The sequence below is a fragment of the Anguilla rostrata genome, chromosome 4 (genome assembly GCF_018555375.3).
Source record: "Anguilla rostrata isolate EN2019 chromosome 4, ASM1855537v3, whole genome shotgun sequence".
NCBI lineage: Eukaryota > Metazoa > Chordata > Actinopteri > Anguilliformes > Anguillidae > Anguilla > Anguilla rostrata.
The window spans coordinates 65,875,655-65,891,554 of NC_057936.1; the positions used below are offsets into that span (position 1 = coordinate 65,875,655).

At 50.2% G+C, this 15,900-nt stretch overlaps 1 protein-coding gene and 1 long non-coding RNA gene across 14 annotated transcripts in view; both read left to right on the forward strand.

Annotated features, from left to right (window-relative positions):
- The window catches only part of LOC135254260 (uncharacterized), a 43,400-nt gene that overhangs the window by 16,458 nt on the left and 11,042 nt on the right, over window positions 1-15,900 (forward strand). The window lies entirely within an intron of this gene.
- eef1db (eukaryotic translation elongation factor 1 delta b (guanine nucleotide exchange protein)) lies at window positions 549-15,540 on the forward strand. Of its 13 annotated transcripts, XM_064334369.1 has the most exons (10): window positions 5,875-5,882; window positions 5,937-6,058; window positions 8,185-8,299; window positions 9,723-9,794; window positions 11,999-12,064; window positions 13,215-13,299; window positions 13,494-13,609; window positions 13,962-14,159; window positions 14,474-14,668; window positions 15,393-15,540. In XM_064334369.1, exons 1-10 carry the CDS (start codon window positions 5,877-5,879, stop codon window positions 15,429-15,431), a joined length of 1,014 nt encoding a protein of 337 aa, XP_064190439.1. In that variant the 5' UTR covers window positions 5,875-5,876; the 3' UTR covers window positions 15,432-15,540. The 13 variants fall into 13 exon arrangements, with proteins under 13 accessions (XP_064190443.1, XP_064190446.1, XP_064190448.1 ...); XM_064334373.1 differs by lacking the exons at window positions 5,875-5,882; window positions 5,937-6,058 and adding an exon at window positions 549-705; XM_064334374.1 differs by lacking the exons at window positions 5,875-5,882; window positions 5,937-6,058 and adding an exon at window positions 711-835.

The following is a 15,900-nucleotide window of genomic DNA, read 5'->3' on the forward strand; positions in this document are numbered from 1 at the left end:
GTTAATTACAATTATTATTCTATGGGAAAACAGATACTTATTTCTGTGCACAATGCACCGTTTGCTTTCCTCTATAGCAGCCTTTGATTGAATGTCCGGTTTTATTTGGTGTTACAATGCACAGTATAGCTATGCCAACCCATTTACCCCGTTTACCTGCCTCCACTATCTGGAGCTCTGTTACTTAAGTAACGTTAATATTAGATACCGGTACACACGTTGGATTTTAGCACTAATTTTGTTGTCCCAGATTGACCCCAATGGGGAAATATGATACTTCACAGCGATCGCAAATTTCTACTATATTTGGAATCGAACGCCCGCCCAGATCCGGTAACACTGGTTGCCCGTGATTCTGCGACAGCGCGCAGGCGCAGAGGGTGCAGTTTTGAGAACGTACCAACCTGTGATCGTGATAGGGGAGTGCGAGAAGAATCGAATTGTATCATCTTTGATATAGCTTTGATTTGCGCAGACAGATAACTAATTATTAACATACATATATCTCATAATTTTATAGTTGCAGTTTCGGAGCACTGTACTTCCGTTTGCCGTGACCAATGTTTCATTCACCTCCCCTCCTCTCGCCCATAACGTTACATTGAAATGACGTAGTTGCCACTTCCGGTCCCTTTCTGTTACTCGGACAGCTGCAGGACAGGAGGTGGTGGAGTACCGGTCCAGAAAACTATACAATACAGAACAGTGAGTAACTGTTAGTGGAGTTTTCAGAACTCACGACTTGGTGGAAACGTGTTTAGGCTCGACTTAGGGTCATTACCTGATAATAGTTGGCTGTCTCCTTCCGGAACCCCACAGAGCAAAATCCAGCTGGGTAGCTAAAGCTAACTGAATACATGTGTCAATTTCCACCGGTGACGCAAGACAGCTACGGAGACTTTAAAACGCAGGCTATCGGCGCACATGTGAAATGTTATAAAACGAAATTGGTGTTGAAACTATTATATGTGACTTATGAAATAGTTATTGGGCACCGCACCATCTGCTGTGAAACGTGGGAAGGCCGAGACTGGAGAGCGTTTTGCCGGGTGTTCCTCGGGCAAGCTCCGGCGTGCTGATCTGACTTGGCATGACTCGCATTTTGGAAATGATGCATCATTTCGGCGTTAATAGGGATTGTGATGTTAATTCTGAGTTCTCCTTATATTGCTTTGTTAAACAACATGACACGTTTCAGCTGCCAACAGATCGTTAGCCGGTTGAGCAGCCTAGTCCAGTTAGCGACCAATAATCGTAATCATCTGTGATGCATTTGAATGACGAACAAGCCCATACAGATCGATTGCTTTACCCCCACTGCGGTTGGAATGTACGTAGCTGTTTGTTTGTTTATTTATTTATTTATTTATTTTTATTAATAGCGAAGTTAGGTGCCTACTTCATACAGCTCACGCTAGCCAAGGATTTTTACTGGGCATAAATCGTAGACTAGCAATGTCTTCTTTAATCAGCCTATAATATTTGTTTAGCTGTCTGGTAATGTAAACGCTGTTGTTCTGGTCAACTGTAAGCGCCATTCATTTTAAAGTTGATTTATTAGTTTATTTGGGGCAGGCGTTTGATTTCGTAGGCCTATTTAAAAATAGCCAGGCCTGCCAACAATTGTCTTATGACATACTCACTAATTAGCGTTTAATTACTTATTGACACTAAGATGTTGGATTACGTTTGCACGCCGCACTAAACGTTTCTGCATCAATTGAAGGTGGTTAGTATTCTGGCATTGATGGTGTGTGAATTTGGTGGAAAAAGGCTGAGCAGGTGTTATGGCTGAGTTGTCGATTCCTGCTGGTGAATTTGCCCGTTTTACTGTGTCGTTTTAAACAAGTGTGCTGGGGGAAACATCGAACAGTTACCTAGAACAAATTGAGCTTTTTGGTTTAGGAACTTGCAATAAATAGTTATGATTTACAGGGCCGTGAGAAGTGGGTATGGTTTATGTCTAGGATTTTTGCCACATGGCATTTGTTAGGTAGCCTACTTTCGGTTTGAAACTGGTTCTAGAACTGTCAGTTGAAAATTTTGAAGTGACACAAGTTACCTTACAACTATACATATATGTATCTCTATTCTCATCGCCGCACGCCAGGCAGCCAAATATCCAACCTAGTTGAGTCTTTAGGGGAAGAAGTCATTTTAAGATCCGCAAGCCCAGAAATTACTGCCCATCATGTTAATTGACCTGAATTCCGCGTTTCATTGGCACCTCGCCTGTATGGCACCGTCTTTTGCGCTGACGTGACGTCACTATTATAACAGCCGTTTGTCTTTCCGTTCACGCTGTCGGTGGATAAAAAGAACCGGCGAGGTTCACCAGCGATAACGGTCAGTAATTTGGCTGCGCGCGCAGAGCAAGGTGAGTTTAACGGAACGACTTGTTGCAAAGTTTATCCCTGACACTGCAATCAGTATGGTTTTCTTAAAGCTATATTTGAATTTAAATTTAAATGAATTAAATGTGTGTGTGTATATATATATATATATATATATATATATATATATATATAGATAAAATAACTGTCAGAATGGTCAAAATAACAGAAAAGACTTAAGAAAATTATATTTCCTGCAGTGTACCATTTCTCTGTGATTCCAGATTCCCATCTCGTGAATACTATAGAGGGTACGCAGGGACAGTAACCGGGTTATTGCTTTATTTGCACGAAACTTTCTTATAGTCCCGGGCCAATAAACGGATTCTTCGCACTGTCTCAACCCTCTTTTAGTAATCCGCGATGTCGGTCCGTTTGCCGCCCATCAGGTCATTTTGCAGCCCATGATCGCCCTGTCTTCCCAGGACCACAAATATCCCATAACCTGTTTCGATCTCCCATTTATATTTCTATTTTTTATTTGTTAATTCTATATAGGACTGTGTATTAATGGAAATGTGTGTATTCGTGCTCTGGCCTGCATTTTTACGTGATGCGATTTGCTTCCACGCATTTCTCCCTATTCATAGAAAATTTATTTTGAATTCCCCCCCCCCCCCCTGATATTTGCATGTTTGCATTCGTTATGTCATGCCCTTTGAATCGATTCTGTGGTTCTGATTTCCCATTGTGCGCACCTGTTTCTCTCTTCCCTTATTAAACGACAGGGTGTTTTTTTTTCTTTTCTTTTTTTTTTCTTGAACATAAGTGCACAGTTTAATAGTGATGGTTGATGTCTGACTCCTAAACTGGGCACCATAGGTGAGCCTTTGTCCCCCAGTCCCAGTCACGCCAAATTACCCAATCTGAGCTATAGAAATAAGGGACAGAGATGACGGATCAAAAACGTTTTTTTTTTTTTATGAATTATTTCTCTCATTGTGTTATGTTTAAAAAGATTGATAAAAGAAAGAAAAATATTTTTAATTGGTAGGTAGAATCTGTGATCGAACCCCCTCACCCCTCCCGAAAGGTGGTTTCCTAGGAGAGGCATTGTGACATCACAATCCATTCCATCCCCATCCTGCTTGTGTTCTGGAATGTTCGCTGCACTGCCTTCCCCAGTAACCTGCATGTCTCCAAGTGCAGCGTGGGATTGATCTGTCCTCCAGCCTATCAGCAAGTTTCCACAGACCCTGTGCAGTCTGCTCACAATGTTAACAGCGCTACAAACTGCACACAAAGAAAGTGAGTGCGATTGTATTTGAATCCAGTCGACATGCTGAATGGGTTTCTTTATCTTGAAAGTGCAACAAAGTTCTTGTTCTTGGGAACTTGCCCCACTACCGGAGAGTTTGGTGGTGTTCTTTTGGAGACAGTGTTGCTCATTTAATCCACAGTGGCACTTTCATTTGAACCCATCAGCAGAGTGGCTGTTTAGTGGGCAGCCAATCAGAAATGAACTTTGAGTGAATATCCATTACATGACATGCTTTCTCACTCCTCCAGGTTTTAAAAAATTAATTTCTTTATTTTTTTAAATGACAGGCTTTCACATCAACAGGGAATTTCCCCCCTCTTTATTGGGAAAAGCGCCTGTCTGTTGGTTTAACGGCCATTTTAAATTCGATTGCACAGGGTCTCATTAAATGTGATTGCACAACGTTTCTGTTATGAAATACAGAATAAGATGCTGCCTCTCAGGTATTTCTGCACTTTAAACTGCGGGGGGGGGGGGCTGTAATTTGCTTGGGGGGGAGAGTGGGTGGGATATGCATAGCATGCTGGTATTGGCAGAGGGCTGGTTTTTTTTTATTTATTTATTTTTTGCTATGTGAACCTTTTTTTGTGGATCAACCCCACCCTGTGTCTGCTACTTGTTCCTGCTCTGCGTGTGACTAACCCTCTAGGCTGTCCCTCCCCTTTCTTCCTCTTCCTCTTCCTCTTCCTCTTCCTCGCTGTGCTGCGCCGGACACTCAGGATGGAGCCTCGCAGGGATCCCCCGTGTCACACGATGGATCGGCCCGGCCCGGCGCTCCCCCACAGGCCCGGCCAGTCGGACTGTTCCACTGAGGCGGCTGCGGAGGGGTGCGCCGGGGGCGGGCCGGCGGAGGGAAACGGGGGCGTGCCGTCGTTCTCCTTCTCCTCGTCGTCCTCCCTGGAGGGCGGGAGCGTGAACGGCGACGGCGGCGGCGGCGGCAGGAAGAGGCCGAGGCGGCGGAAGCGCTCGGCGCGCTCGGCGGGGGACGGGGGCGGAGCCTGGACGGGCGTGCGGGAGGAGTCGGTGTGGTTCGACCGGTCCGTGTATGAGCGGGCCGAGAGCGCGTACCAGGCCTGGCTGGCGGGCGGCGGGGGCGGCGTGGGCGTGGCCCCGCAGGAAAGCCCCGCCCCTGCGCCGCGGTCGCTGTCGCCTCGCCCGTCGGGCTGTCGCCATGGAGACCAGGTGGCCTGCCACCACCTGGTTCAGGCGGTGTGGGTGAACAAGTCGGCCTTCGACTCCGCCGAGCGCCGCTTCATGGAGCGGGCCCAGCCCCCTCCGGCCACGCCCAGCTCCCTTGCCCTCACTCCGCGCCGCGGTGCTCCCCCTGGGGCCCGTAGGACCCCCGACGAGGGGTACCTGTCCCTCACCCCAGCCGACCCCCGGCCCACCCCACCGACCGCCCCCCCGCCTCCCCCTCCCGCCAGGAGGGGTACCTGTCCCTCACCCCGACCCCGCCCGCCCCACAGCCCCTCCCCCCTCCCCGCCAGACCATTAACGGCCTGCCGGGCCTGCCGGCCGAGCTGCTGGCGGGCGTGTGGACGGAGAAGCCCCGCTACGACCGCGCCGAGGCCAGCTACTACCAGAGCCTGTGCTGCCCGCCGGCCCCGGCCCCGCCCACAAACAAGGCCCCGCCCACCGACAGGGCCACGCCCACAAGCAAGGCCCCGCCCACCGACAGGGCCACGCCCACAAGCAAGGCCACGCCCACTAATATGTCCACGCCCACAAGCAAGGCCATGCCCATTGACATGGCCACGCCCACAAGCAAGGCCGTGCCCACTGACGCGGCCACACCCACCGGCACGGCCACGCCCACCAACACTCTCATGGCCACGCCCACCAACACTCTCATGGCCATGCCCACTGACACACCCACAGCCGCCCAGCCCATCGGCACGCCCTCCTGCGACGGGACGGAGCCTGGCCCCGGGCTCGGAGACGGCGGAGGGGCGGGGCGGGACGGCCCCCTCTGCTTCCTGCACCCCGACAGCGAGCGGGCGTGGCTGGAGGCCCCACGCTTCTGCGCCGCCGAGAGGCGCTTCCACGAGCGGCGGGCGGCCAGGGCGGGGGCCGGGGCGGCGGGCGGGACGCGGAGGAGCCGGGACGGGGACGCGGGAACGGGCGGAGGAGGGCGGAGGGCCGGGCCCGGGGAAAGGAGGCCGGACGGTGACGGGGCGATGGAGTGGAGGTGGCGTGGATGGGTGGAGGACGGCTCGGTGACGATGGAAGTGGCGATGGAGGGGGCCGTGGAGGGGACGGCTGCTGTGACGATGGAGGTGGAGGTGGCGATGGAGGGGGCCGTGGAGGGGACGGCTGCGGTGGCGGTAGCTCAGGCCATGGATTGCTTGCCGGCCGCTGGGAGAGCGGAGAGCGACCCGCCAGCTCCCAGCATCCTTTGCCCAGAGTACGGCTCGTCAGGGAAGAGCGACTCCTGTCAGAAAAGTCCAGCTCACTTCCAGATTTATTTTTCCGCTTTTATTTATTTTATTTTTTTGCATGTGTGTGTGTACAGTATAATTTTCAGTGCTGTATTTTCTTTTTGTTCTTTCCTTCCTTTTATCCTTCTGTTCATCTGGGTTTTTTTTTGTTGTTGTCCCAAATGTCACAGGCGTGGTGTTAGAAGGTCCAGCGCGGTTCAGCATGTGCGTTTGTTAGCGAGAGAGTGAGTGTGTCAGGAAAATGTACGCGCCGTGCTGGTGTGGGTTCACACTCCAAAATTGGAATGTCTGTTATCCCTCAAGGGGAAACCTCCCTAATGCATTTGAATATGGCTTTAAGTCATTGTAAATTATTTATTTGTTTATTTATTTATTTATTTATTTATTTATTTGTTTGTTTATTTATTTTTTGTGCATGTGCATTCCATTATTTTTGTATCTATTTATTTGTTTCTTCATAAATCAAATGTTTGAAAAATGCTGTTTTTTTCAGTCTATACAGGTTTGAATGTAATGCGTGTGAATTGGGTTTCTGCTCTAGACGGGGACATGAATTTCACGGTCATCTTCATCTGAATGTTTTTGAGATTGCTTAGCCAGGAAATGGGCGTGGGCTTTCACTGTCCCTGTGGTCGCTGGGAACTGGATAATGTAGTTACTCAGCCCTTGTGCGTTTTACAGATGGACAGGTTTTAACACATACAGTGAGGATAAAAAATAGGGGCAGTGCACTTTGCAGGCAGTGGGAGATTTGGTGTAGGGACACACACACCCACATGGGATACAGTGGGAGATTAGGTGTAGGAACACACACACACGAAGACAGCAGGAGATTTGGTGCTGTTGATGTATTTCGTGCTTGTAAACGTGCTGTAGTTTGTTATAAACTGGTGTCTTGCTGTAGATCGTGCTGTGAAACGGACCTGTAGCCCGGTGGTTCTCAAACTCGGTCCTGGGGGACCTCTGTTTGTGCTGGCTTCCATTCCAACCTCAACTGCAATCCCAGAATTTTAGCAAGCTTTTAATTTTTCTTAATGAGGTGCTTTTCGTGTTTTAGAGCTGGGGTTCCAGAAGGGGCCAGTGTGGGTGCACACACCTGATCCTGATTGTACTAATCAAGGTGCTTAGCAACGACTCTAGTGATTGATTAGTAGGATCAACAGCCCATTCTGGATAAGACTGGGGACCCCAGGTCTAAAACATGAGGAGCACCTCATTAAGAAAAATGAACGGCTTGTAAAAAGTTCTGGGATTGCTGCTGAGGTTGGAATGGAAACCAGCATACACAGGGGTCCCCCAGGACTGAGTTTGAGAACCACTGCTGCAGACCCCTGGGTCCTGGAGCCTGGCCTGCCTGTGGCCTGTGCCTCGGCCTGCTGTGATGTCAGCACAGCTGATTGGCTCGTCTCGGGGTGGGTGTGATGTCAGCACGGCTGATTGGCTCGTCTCGGGGTGGGTGTGATGTCAGCACGGCTGATTGGCTCGTCTTGGGGTGGGTGTGATGTCAGCACGGCTGATTGGCTCGTCTCGGGGTGGGTGTGATGTCAGCACGGCTGATTGGCTCGTCTCGGGGTGGGTGTGATTCAGCTCGGCGATTGGCCGCTCTCGGGGTGGGTGTGATGTCAGCACGGCTGATTGGCCGTCCGGGGTGGGTGTGATGTCAGCACGGCTGATTGGCTCGTCTCGGGGTGGGTGTGATGTCAGCACGGCTGATTGGCTCGTCTTGGGGTGGGTGTGGTGCGGTCGGTTTGAGCTGGGCGGTCGGGACTTTTCCCCCATCGCACGCTCCGGATGGAGCGGTTTGAGGAAAGCGCTCCCGGGATGGAGCGGGGTAGTTATGAGGGGAAAGCGCTCCCGGGATGGAGCGGGGTAGTTATGAGGGGAAAGCGCTCCCGGGATGGAGCGGGGTTAGCGTAGGGTGTCACGGGGCCTGCTGTTTAAAGGCCAGAGGCCAGAGTCGCTGGTGCTGCGCAGCGCATTTGGATTCAGAAATGGGCCATTTGGTTTTGTTTAAAAAAATAAAATTAAAAAAATTAAAAAGTATTTATTTATTTATTTTTTACACACACCCCTTTCTCTCTCTTCCCTGCAGCACGATGACTGCGGAATTCCTGGCTCAGGAGAAAATCTGGTTCGACAAGCTCCGCTTCGATGAGGCGGAGTGTCGCTTCTACGAGAGAATGAATGGCCCCGCACAGCCTTCGCAGGTAGCGCCGCCTAGAGGCCCGGAGGTCTAACTGCACCAGAGCTGCAGGTTGAACGGGGCTACCCCAGGAAACGAAATGTCGACCTCTGCCAGTTTTTTGGGGTTGTGTCCGTGGCACTGCCTTTGGACATTGCGGTTGTCCAGGGAGATTGTCCATTTTAACGGATATCACCAGTTATTTTCGTTTTTTCAGTATCAGAATATCCTCTCAAAGTACCAAACCAAAATGGTTTCTGTCCAGCTCTCAGTACCTTTTGCCGTTTTCCTGCCCCATTTAGCATTCAACCTGGAAAGCCGGCGTAGTTTATTACAAAAAAAAAAAATTCAAAACGGAGAAAATTGTCCATTTCCATGGGGACTATATTCTGTAATTTGGTGCTGCGCCGAACTGCTTTGCACATGTTCCCTAGCGATCGTTTCACTTTATAATGTTTCATTAAAAAGCAGGAAGGCCACGTTCTTCATAATGGTGAATTATGCTGCCCAAAGCAACAGCTAGTTCTATGAGTTCAGGTATAACGGCGTTGGCTGGATGGACAATAATTATTTTTGTGGGATAAATCATTCAGAGTTGGACAGAAACATCATCAATTTTGGTCTTTTCGTGGGACGTTGACGATACTGAAAATATTAAGATTACCTCTGTTATCCTTTAAGATCTTTATTCCATGTGCTAATGTCACATTAATAGGATTTCTGAAGTTTTGAAGACTAAAGGAAAGTTAAATCAGGTGTGCAGGTGGTGTTGTGAGTGCGTTCCGTGGGTGGATTGTGTGGAATAGTGACTCTTCATTTCAGGTGGTTTGTGGGGTCTGTCCTTTCAACCAACCATTCATTGCAGGTATTTTGTGGGGTCTGTCCTTTCAACCAACCATTCATTGCAGGTGGTTTGTGGGGTCTGTCCTTTCAACCAACCATTCATTGCAGGTGGTTTGTGGGGTCTGTCCTTTCAACCAACCATTCATTGCAGGTGGTTTGTGGGGAGTTATTTTGAGCCAATGGACTAATTTGTCTCTAAGCGTAAATACGTGTGTGTGCCGTGTGTGTGTGTTTGTGCATGCTCGCATATATGTGTGTGGGGAGGGGGGGAGGGGGTTGGTCCTGTGGTTGTAATCCTATAATAACTGTGCCAGCTGCTGCTCTGCATCCCTTGCCTACCCACCCCTGCTGCCCCACCCCCCCCATGAACTTGCCTTCTGCATCCACTGTTTGAGTATGTGTGTGTATGATTGTGTGTGTGCGCGCGTGTATATAAATGTGTGTGAGTGTGTGTATGAATGTGTATGAGTGTGTGTGTGGCAATGAATGTGCATGAGTGTGTGTGTGTGTGAGTATGTGTGTGTGAGTATGTGTGCGTGCGCGTGTGTGTGTGCGTGTGTGTGCGGCTGCTGACCCGCCTCTCTCTGCCCCCCTGTCCCCTGCAGGAGACTGGAGCTAATACCATACTGCAGGACATTGCCCGAGCTCGCCAGAATATCCAGAAATCTCTAGCAGGAGTGAGTACCGCACTCCCACCCAGCTGCCCCCCGCCCCCGTGCGTCCTGCCCCTCCATATTCACGCTCATAATTCAGAACCTCCTCCTCCTCCTCCTCTTCCTCTTCTCATCGCCGACTGAATATTCCATTTCCCCTTAATGGAGTTTCCTTGCTTATATATATGGATAGTGGATTGTCACAGTGGTGAACTGCTTGTAACGAAGGTGTTCTATTCGTGAAGACACTGGCTGTACCTTGGCAGGACTTAACCTGCCATTGCTTCAGTATATATCAGTGTCTAATGGGTACAATTAAATGCTATGTAGTTGTGAAGTCGTCATAGAGCGTTGTAAATGCCTGTAATATAATTATATAAATTAATAATATAAATTAAATATATATTATATATATATATATATAATATTACTATGTTTATTAATTTTAATTGTGAATAAAGGCTTGTGCAACACCACCTGTCAGTATTTCTAGGCACTTGTGATTAGGCGGGTCGCAGCCTTAACGAGCGCCTTAACGAGCACCTTAACGAGCGCCTTAACGCGAGGCATCGTAACCGGCGCCGTAGCGAGCTCGTAGCCGCTGGTGTTCAGGGCCCGTGTCTGAGACACAGGATGCTTATGTGCGCGTGTCTTAACGCTTATGGCTGTTGTTCTTCAGCTGGTCAGTGTTGTTTTCTCTCATACCGAGCGCCTTCATGAACAGGAATGGTCAGGAAGACGCTCGCGTGGTGGATCCGTCACCAAACCCCATCTTAATGAGCACAAACATGCAGAATCTGATGAATAGAAGTACATAAAAAAAATATATATATATACGCGTAGTAATAACATTGATCGTGTGACATTAAGACAGTGATTTTTATGCTAATGGTAACATTAACATTGAACAGTTGATTGAATAATCGTTATCGTTAGTTGATTGAATAATCGTTATCGTTAGTTGATAGAAGAATCGTTATCGTTAGTTGATTGAAGAATCGTTATTGTTAGTTGATTGAATAATCGTTATCGTCAGTTGATTGAAGAATCGTTATCGTTAGTTGATTGAAGAATCGTTATTGTTAGTTGATTGAATAATCGTTATCGTCAGTTGATTGAAGAATCGTTATTGTTAGTTGATTGAAGAATCGTTACACACGGAAACTTATCGCCCCTCTTCTAATCACCCCCGTGCCTGGGTATAGCTTCTGGGGGCTGCAGCCATGGCTTGCTTTGCGTCTCTGTCCTCGATTTGATCGAATCGGCCGGTGGTCTCGAGGGATGTGGGCTTCGGCGCGACGCTCTGATTCCAAGCGTTTCCTGCGGGAACGCCGGACCCGTTCAGCTTGGCCTGACCTTGCCGTCCAACTGTCTGTCTCTGTCTGTCTGTAATAATGCTAGCATTGGTTCAGTCCAACTCCCCCAACACTGCTAGCATTGGTTCAGTCCAACTCCACCAACACTGTTACCATTGGTTTAACCCAACTCCCCCATCACTGTTACCATTGGTTTAACCCAACTCCCCCAACACTGGTAGCATTGGTTCAACCCAACTCCCCCAACACTGCTAGCAGTTTTCTTTTTAAATCCTGTTTTCTTTCGTATGATTGCACGTCTTAGTTGGTTAAAGCCATTTTTAATTGGACATTCTCAGCTATTTAAATTTTTACATGCCAGATAAAGAGTTGAAGTTTTTTTCCTGTGTATTTCAAGCCCGGTCAGTGCAGGAGCTCCTGGGTTTGAGTACCAGCGTGTGAATCAAGGGGTTTTAGTAGGGACTGTGTAACCTTGTATTGGTACAGAAATAGTTTTGGTGTTTTAGTAGGGACTGTGTAACCTTGTATTGGTACAGAAATAGTTTTGGTGTTTTAGTAGGGACTGTGTAACCTTGTACTGGTGCAGAAATAGTTTTGGTGTTTTAGTAGGGAATCTGCAACAAAAACGGGGTGTATGCGTGTGTGTGCACGTACGTACGTATGTACGTGCGTGTGCGTGCGTGTGCGTGTGTGAGTGTCTAAGTATACTTGCACAAGTTCATATGTGTTTCCTTTCCGTGGAAGATCAGGTGGTGTTGCATTAAAACTCGTCCCCCAAAAGTGAGCAGAAGCCTTTCAGTCTTTCCCAAAGCCGCACTTTGGTTCCTTCTGCTCCCTTTGGCTTTTTCCCCATCATTCAACTCTGCTTCCTTCACCCCCCCTGCCCCGCCCATGCCCCACCCACACCCCCAGATGAAGACATCTCTACAGACTGGAAGAGGGCGTTCCCGCACCCCCCAAAATCGGCGTTCCCAGCCTGTAAGTCCCCCCCCCCTTCCCCTCAGCCCCAAACCTCTAGCTCACCTCCCCAGTGTGGTGCATGTTCTGTACCGTAGCCCCGCCCCCTCATTGACCAGTCGCATTGTGGCTTGCGGTGACGAACGTGCCTGTTTTCAGCAGTGTGCGGTGCGAGTGCGTGCAGTCCGTTGCGTTGCGGTTCGGAAGGGGAATGCCTCAGAAGTGTTTGACGCAGATTGGAGAAGAGCGGAGTGTGGATATGGCCCGGGGAAGCACCAGACACGGGGCCATCTTACTGACATCTGCTCTCCATCTCTGTGTGGTTTTTTTTTTTTTTTTCCCCCCTTTTAAACGCTTTTTGCAAGTGTGACTATACATTAGATTCTACTGACTGTACTAAATGCTTGTGCTGCCCAGCATGAATAAGGTATGATCTTGGAATAACCACCTTGGCTGTGATAACATGGTTATCAGTTGTCAGGGAAACACCTCACAGTTGGTGCTAGCTCTCTCCTGAAGTACTGTGTGTGGCCTGTAGGATGTAATATGGTCACTGATTCTCCTGTTGTACTATTTGTGGTCTATAGGGTGTAAAATAATCACTGGCTGTCCTGTAGTACTGCGTGTGGCATGTAGGGTGTAGAATAGTCGCTGGCTCTCCTGTAGTACTGTGTGTGGTCTGTAGGGTGTAAAATATTCACTGGCTGTCCTGTAGTACTGCGTGTGGCCTGTAGGGTGTAAAATATTCACTGGCTGTCCTGTAGTACTGCGTGTGGCCTGTCGGGTGTAAAATAGTCACTGGCTGTCCTGTAGTACTGCGTGTGGCCTGTCGAGTGTAAAATAGTCACTGGCTCTCCTGTAGTACTGTGTGGCCTGTCGGGTGTAAAATAGGGGTGATCTTATATAGCTGGTAAATGGATCATTCAGGAATGAGTGGCATTTAGAGCCTTTGAGTTTTGGTGCTCCTGGAGTTGCTGCTGAGCATGGTGGTGGTGCTGGTGCTGGTGGTGTTGGTGTTGGTGCTGGTGTTGTTGGTGGTGTTTGGTGGTGTTGGTGTTATCCTGTGGTGCTTCCCAGCCCTGCATGTTTCTCTGCTGTGTGCTCCTCTCTTAATTCGCCCTTTCATCCCAGTGACTGACCTTTGACCTTTGACCCCCCATGTGTGGTGCAGGGTGTGGCGTGTGGAGCCGGGGACCAGGGCGAGCTCATCACACGCATGAGAAGCCTGGAACTGGAGAACCAGAGCCTGCACAAAGGTGTGTGTGTATGTGTGCGTGAGTGTATGTGCATGAGTGAGTAAGTGTGTGTGTGTGCGTGAGTGTATGTGCGTGCGTGCGTGAGTGTATGTGCGTGCGTGCGTGCGTGAGTAAGTGTGTGTGTGCGTGAGTGTGTCTGTGTGTGTGTTTCTTTGCGTGTGTATACAAAAATTCTCTCTCTCTCTCTCTCTCAGTGGTGGAGGACCTGCGCTCAGCTCTCTCTAAGTTGGAGTCCAGAGTAGCGCTTCTGGAGAAGAGGCCGACAGCATCTCCAGCACCGGCTTCAACAGCAGCTCCCAGCTGCACCAGGGTAGGGAGGGGCCTGCTATATGGAGCATCCTCATTGGCTGTGTCCTGCTGTATGGACCGGCCTCATTGGCTGTGTCCTGCTGTATGGAGCGTCCTCATTGGCTGTGTCCTGCTGTATGGACCGGCCTCATTGGCTGTGTCCAGCTGTATGGACCGGCCTCATTGGCTGTGTCCTGCTGTATGGACCGGCCTCATTGGCTGTGTCCTGCTGTATGGACCGGCCTCATTGGCTGTGTCCAGCTGTATGGGCCGGCCTCATTGACCTTTTAGAACTGTATGTCCCCACAGGGTGTGTGTGCTTGTGTGTGTTTATCACTGATGATTGACAGGTGTAATCTCTGCCCCGCCCTCAGACTGCCCCTGTCCAGCAGCCAAAGGTCCGCGCCCCGGTGGAGGAGGAAGATGACGATGATCTGGACCTGTTTGGCAGCGATGAAGAGGACGAGGAGGCGGAGAGAATTCGCGAGGAGCGGTTGAAAGCGTACGCTGAAAAGAAGGCCAAGAAGCCCGCCCTCATCGCCAAGTCCTCCATCCTGCTGGACGTCAAACCAGTACGCACACGTGCACACGCATACGCACACGCACGCATACACACACACACACACGCACACACGGAGACACACAGACATGCACACACAGATGTACACACACAGACATGCACACACAGATGTACACACACAGACATGCACACACAGATGTGTACACACACGGAGACATGCACGCACGAATGTACACACACAGCCTTGTGGGGACATACATGTACATTCTCCCTCTGTCTCTCTCCCTCTCTCTCTCTCTCCCTCTCTCTCTCTCTCTCCCTCCCTCTCTCTCTCCCTCCCCTCCCTCCCCCCCCCCCCCCCCCCAGTGGGACGATGAGACGGACATGGTGAAGCTGGAGGAGTGTGTGCGCTCTGTCCAGGCGGACGGCCTGCTCTGGGGCTCCTCCAAGCTTGTCCCAGTGGGCTACGGCATCAAGAAGCTGCAGATCCAGTGCGTGGTGGAGGACGACAAGGTGGGGACGGACATGCTGGAGGAGGAGATCACCAAGTTCGACGACTACGTGAGTAACAGCTCCACCTGCTGGCCACTCGTGGCTTACAGGCTTTCAGAGAGTGGTACAGATATGCAGTGAGGGTGTGTGTGTGCTTGCGTGCATGTCTGTGTGTGTGTGTGTGCGCTTGCGTGCATGTCTGTGTGTGTGTGTGTGCCTGTGCGCTTGCGTGCATGTCTGTGTGTGTGTGTGTGTGTGCCTGTGCGCTTGCGTGCATGTCTGTGTGTGTGTGTGTGTTTGCGCGCTTGCGTGCATGTCTGTGTGTGTGTGTGTGTGCGCGCGCGCTTGCGTGCATGTCTGTGTGTGTGCACGCTTGCGTGCATGTCTGTCTGTGTGTGTGTGTGTGTGTGCCTGTGTTGGGAGAGCTGTAGGACTAACCCGAGCTGAAGATGGACGGGACAGTGGAGTGGTGTCAGTGAGCTGGTGGCCAGCTTTATTTCAGTCAGCAGTTGTGTGTCTTACTGCTTCACGTATGCAGTTTATTATCATTTCAGCATGTTTGTAAGCCTTTTAAGACTGCTGAGAGTCAACACAGAACAAATATTCACTTGCCTCTCTTGTTTCTGCAGTGTTACCTAACGCCTTCAGCTTGGGGGGGGGGGGGGTGTGGGGTAGAACTGCAGGGGGTGGAGTCTTCTACAGTCTGCGGGTGAAAGGGGGGGGCGGGGATTAAATCCTCTCACTGCGCAGAACAGCAGTCTCACATGCACCATCATCATCCTCTCCCTTTCAGGTCCAGAGTGTGGATGTCGCTGCTTTCAATAAAATATGAGCGCTTCGCCCTGACTCCGCCCCCCTGCCTTGGCTGCTGATGAAGACGACGATGATGATGATGATGTTTGTGACGGTTACCAATAAAGAGCTGAGCTCTGTGAAAAGGCTCGCTGTGTCCTGTCCAGTTCCTCCCATTAACCATTAAACCATTAAACCATTAAAACTGGAGCCAATGGGGCCCCGGCGTGCTCAGCGGCTGCAGCTGCTTCGGTCCCTCTGGTGGTGAAACTGTGTCACTGCAAGAGCCGCACGCCGTTGTTCTTCAGGCCGCTTCATGCTTTCCGCGTCCGCGTGTCCGCGAGGGTCCGCTTAGGTCCGCGTGACGTGAATGTCGTCGTCCGCGAGCGTCCGCGCGCAGCCCAAAATCTGTGACCACGCGGACTGGACGAATAGCAAGCGCGCCGACTGCACATGATAACAAAATGGATGCTTGTTTTGAAGAGAGGCTGTGTGAGGAGATCCGCCAT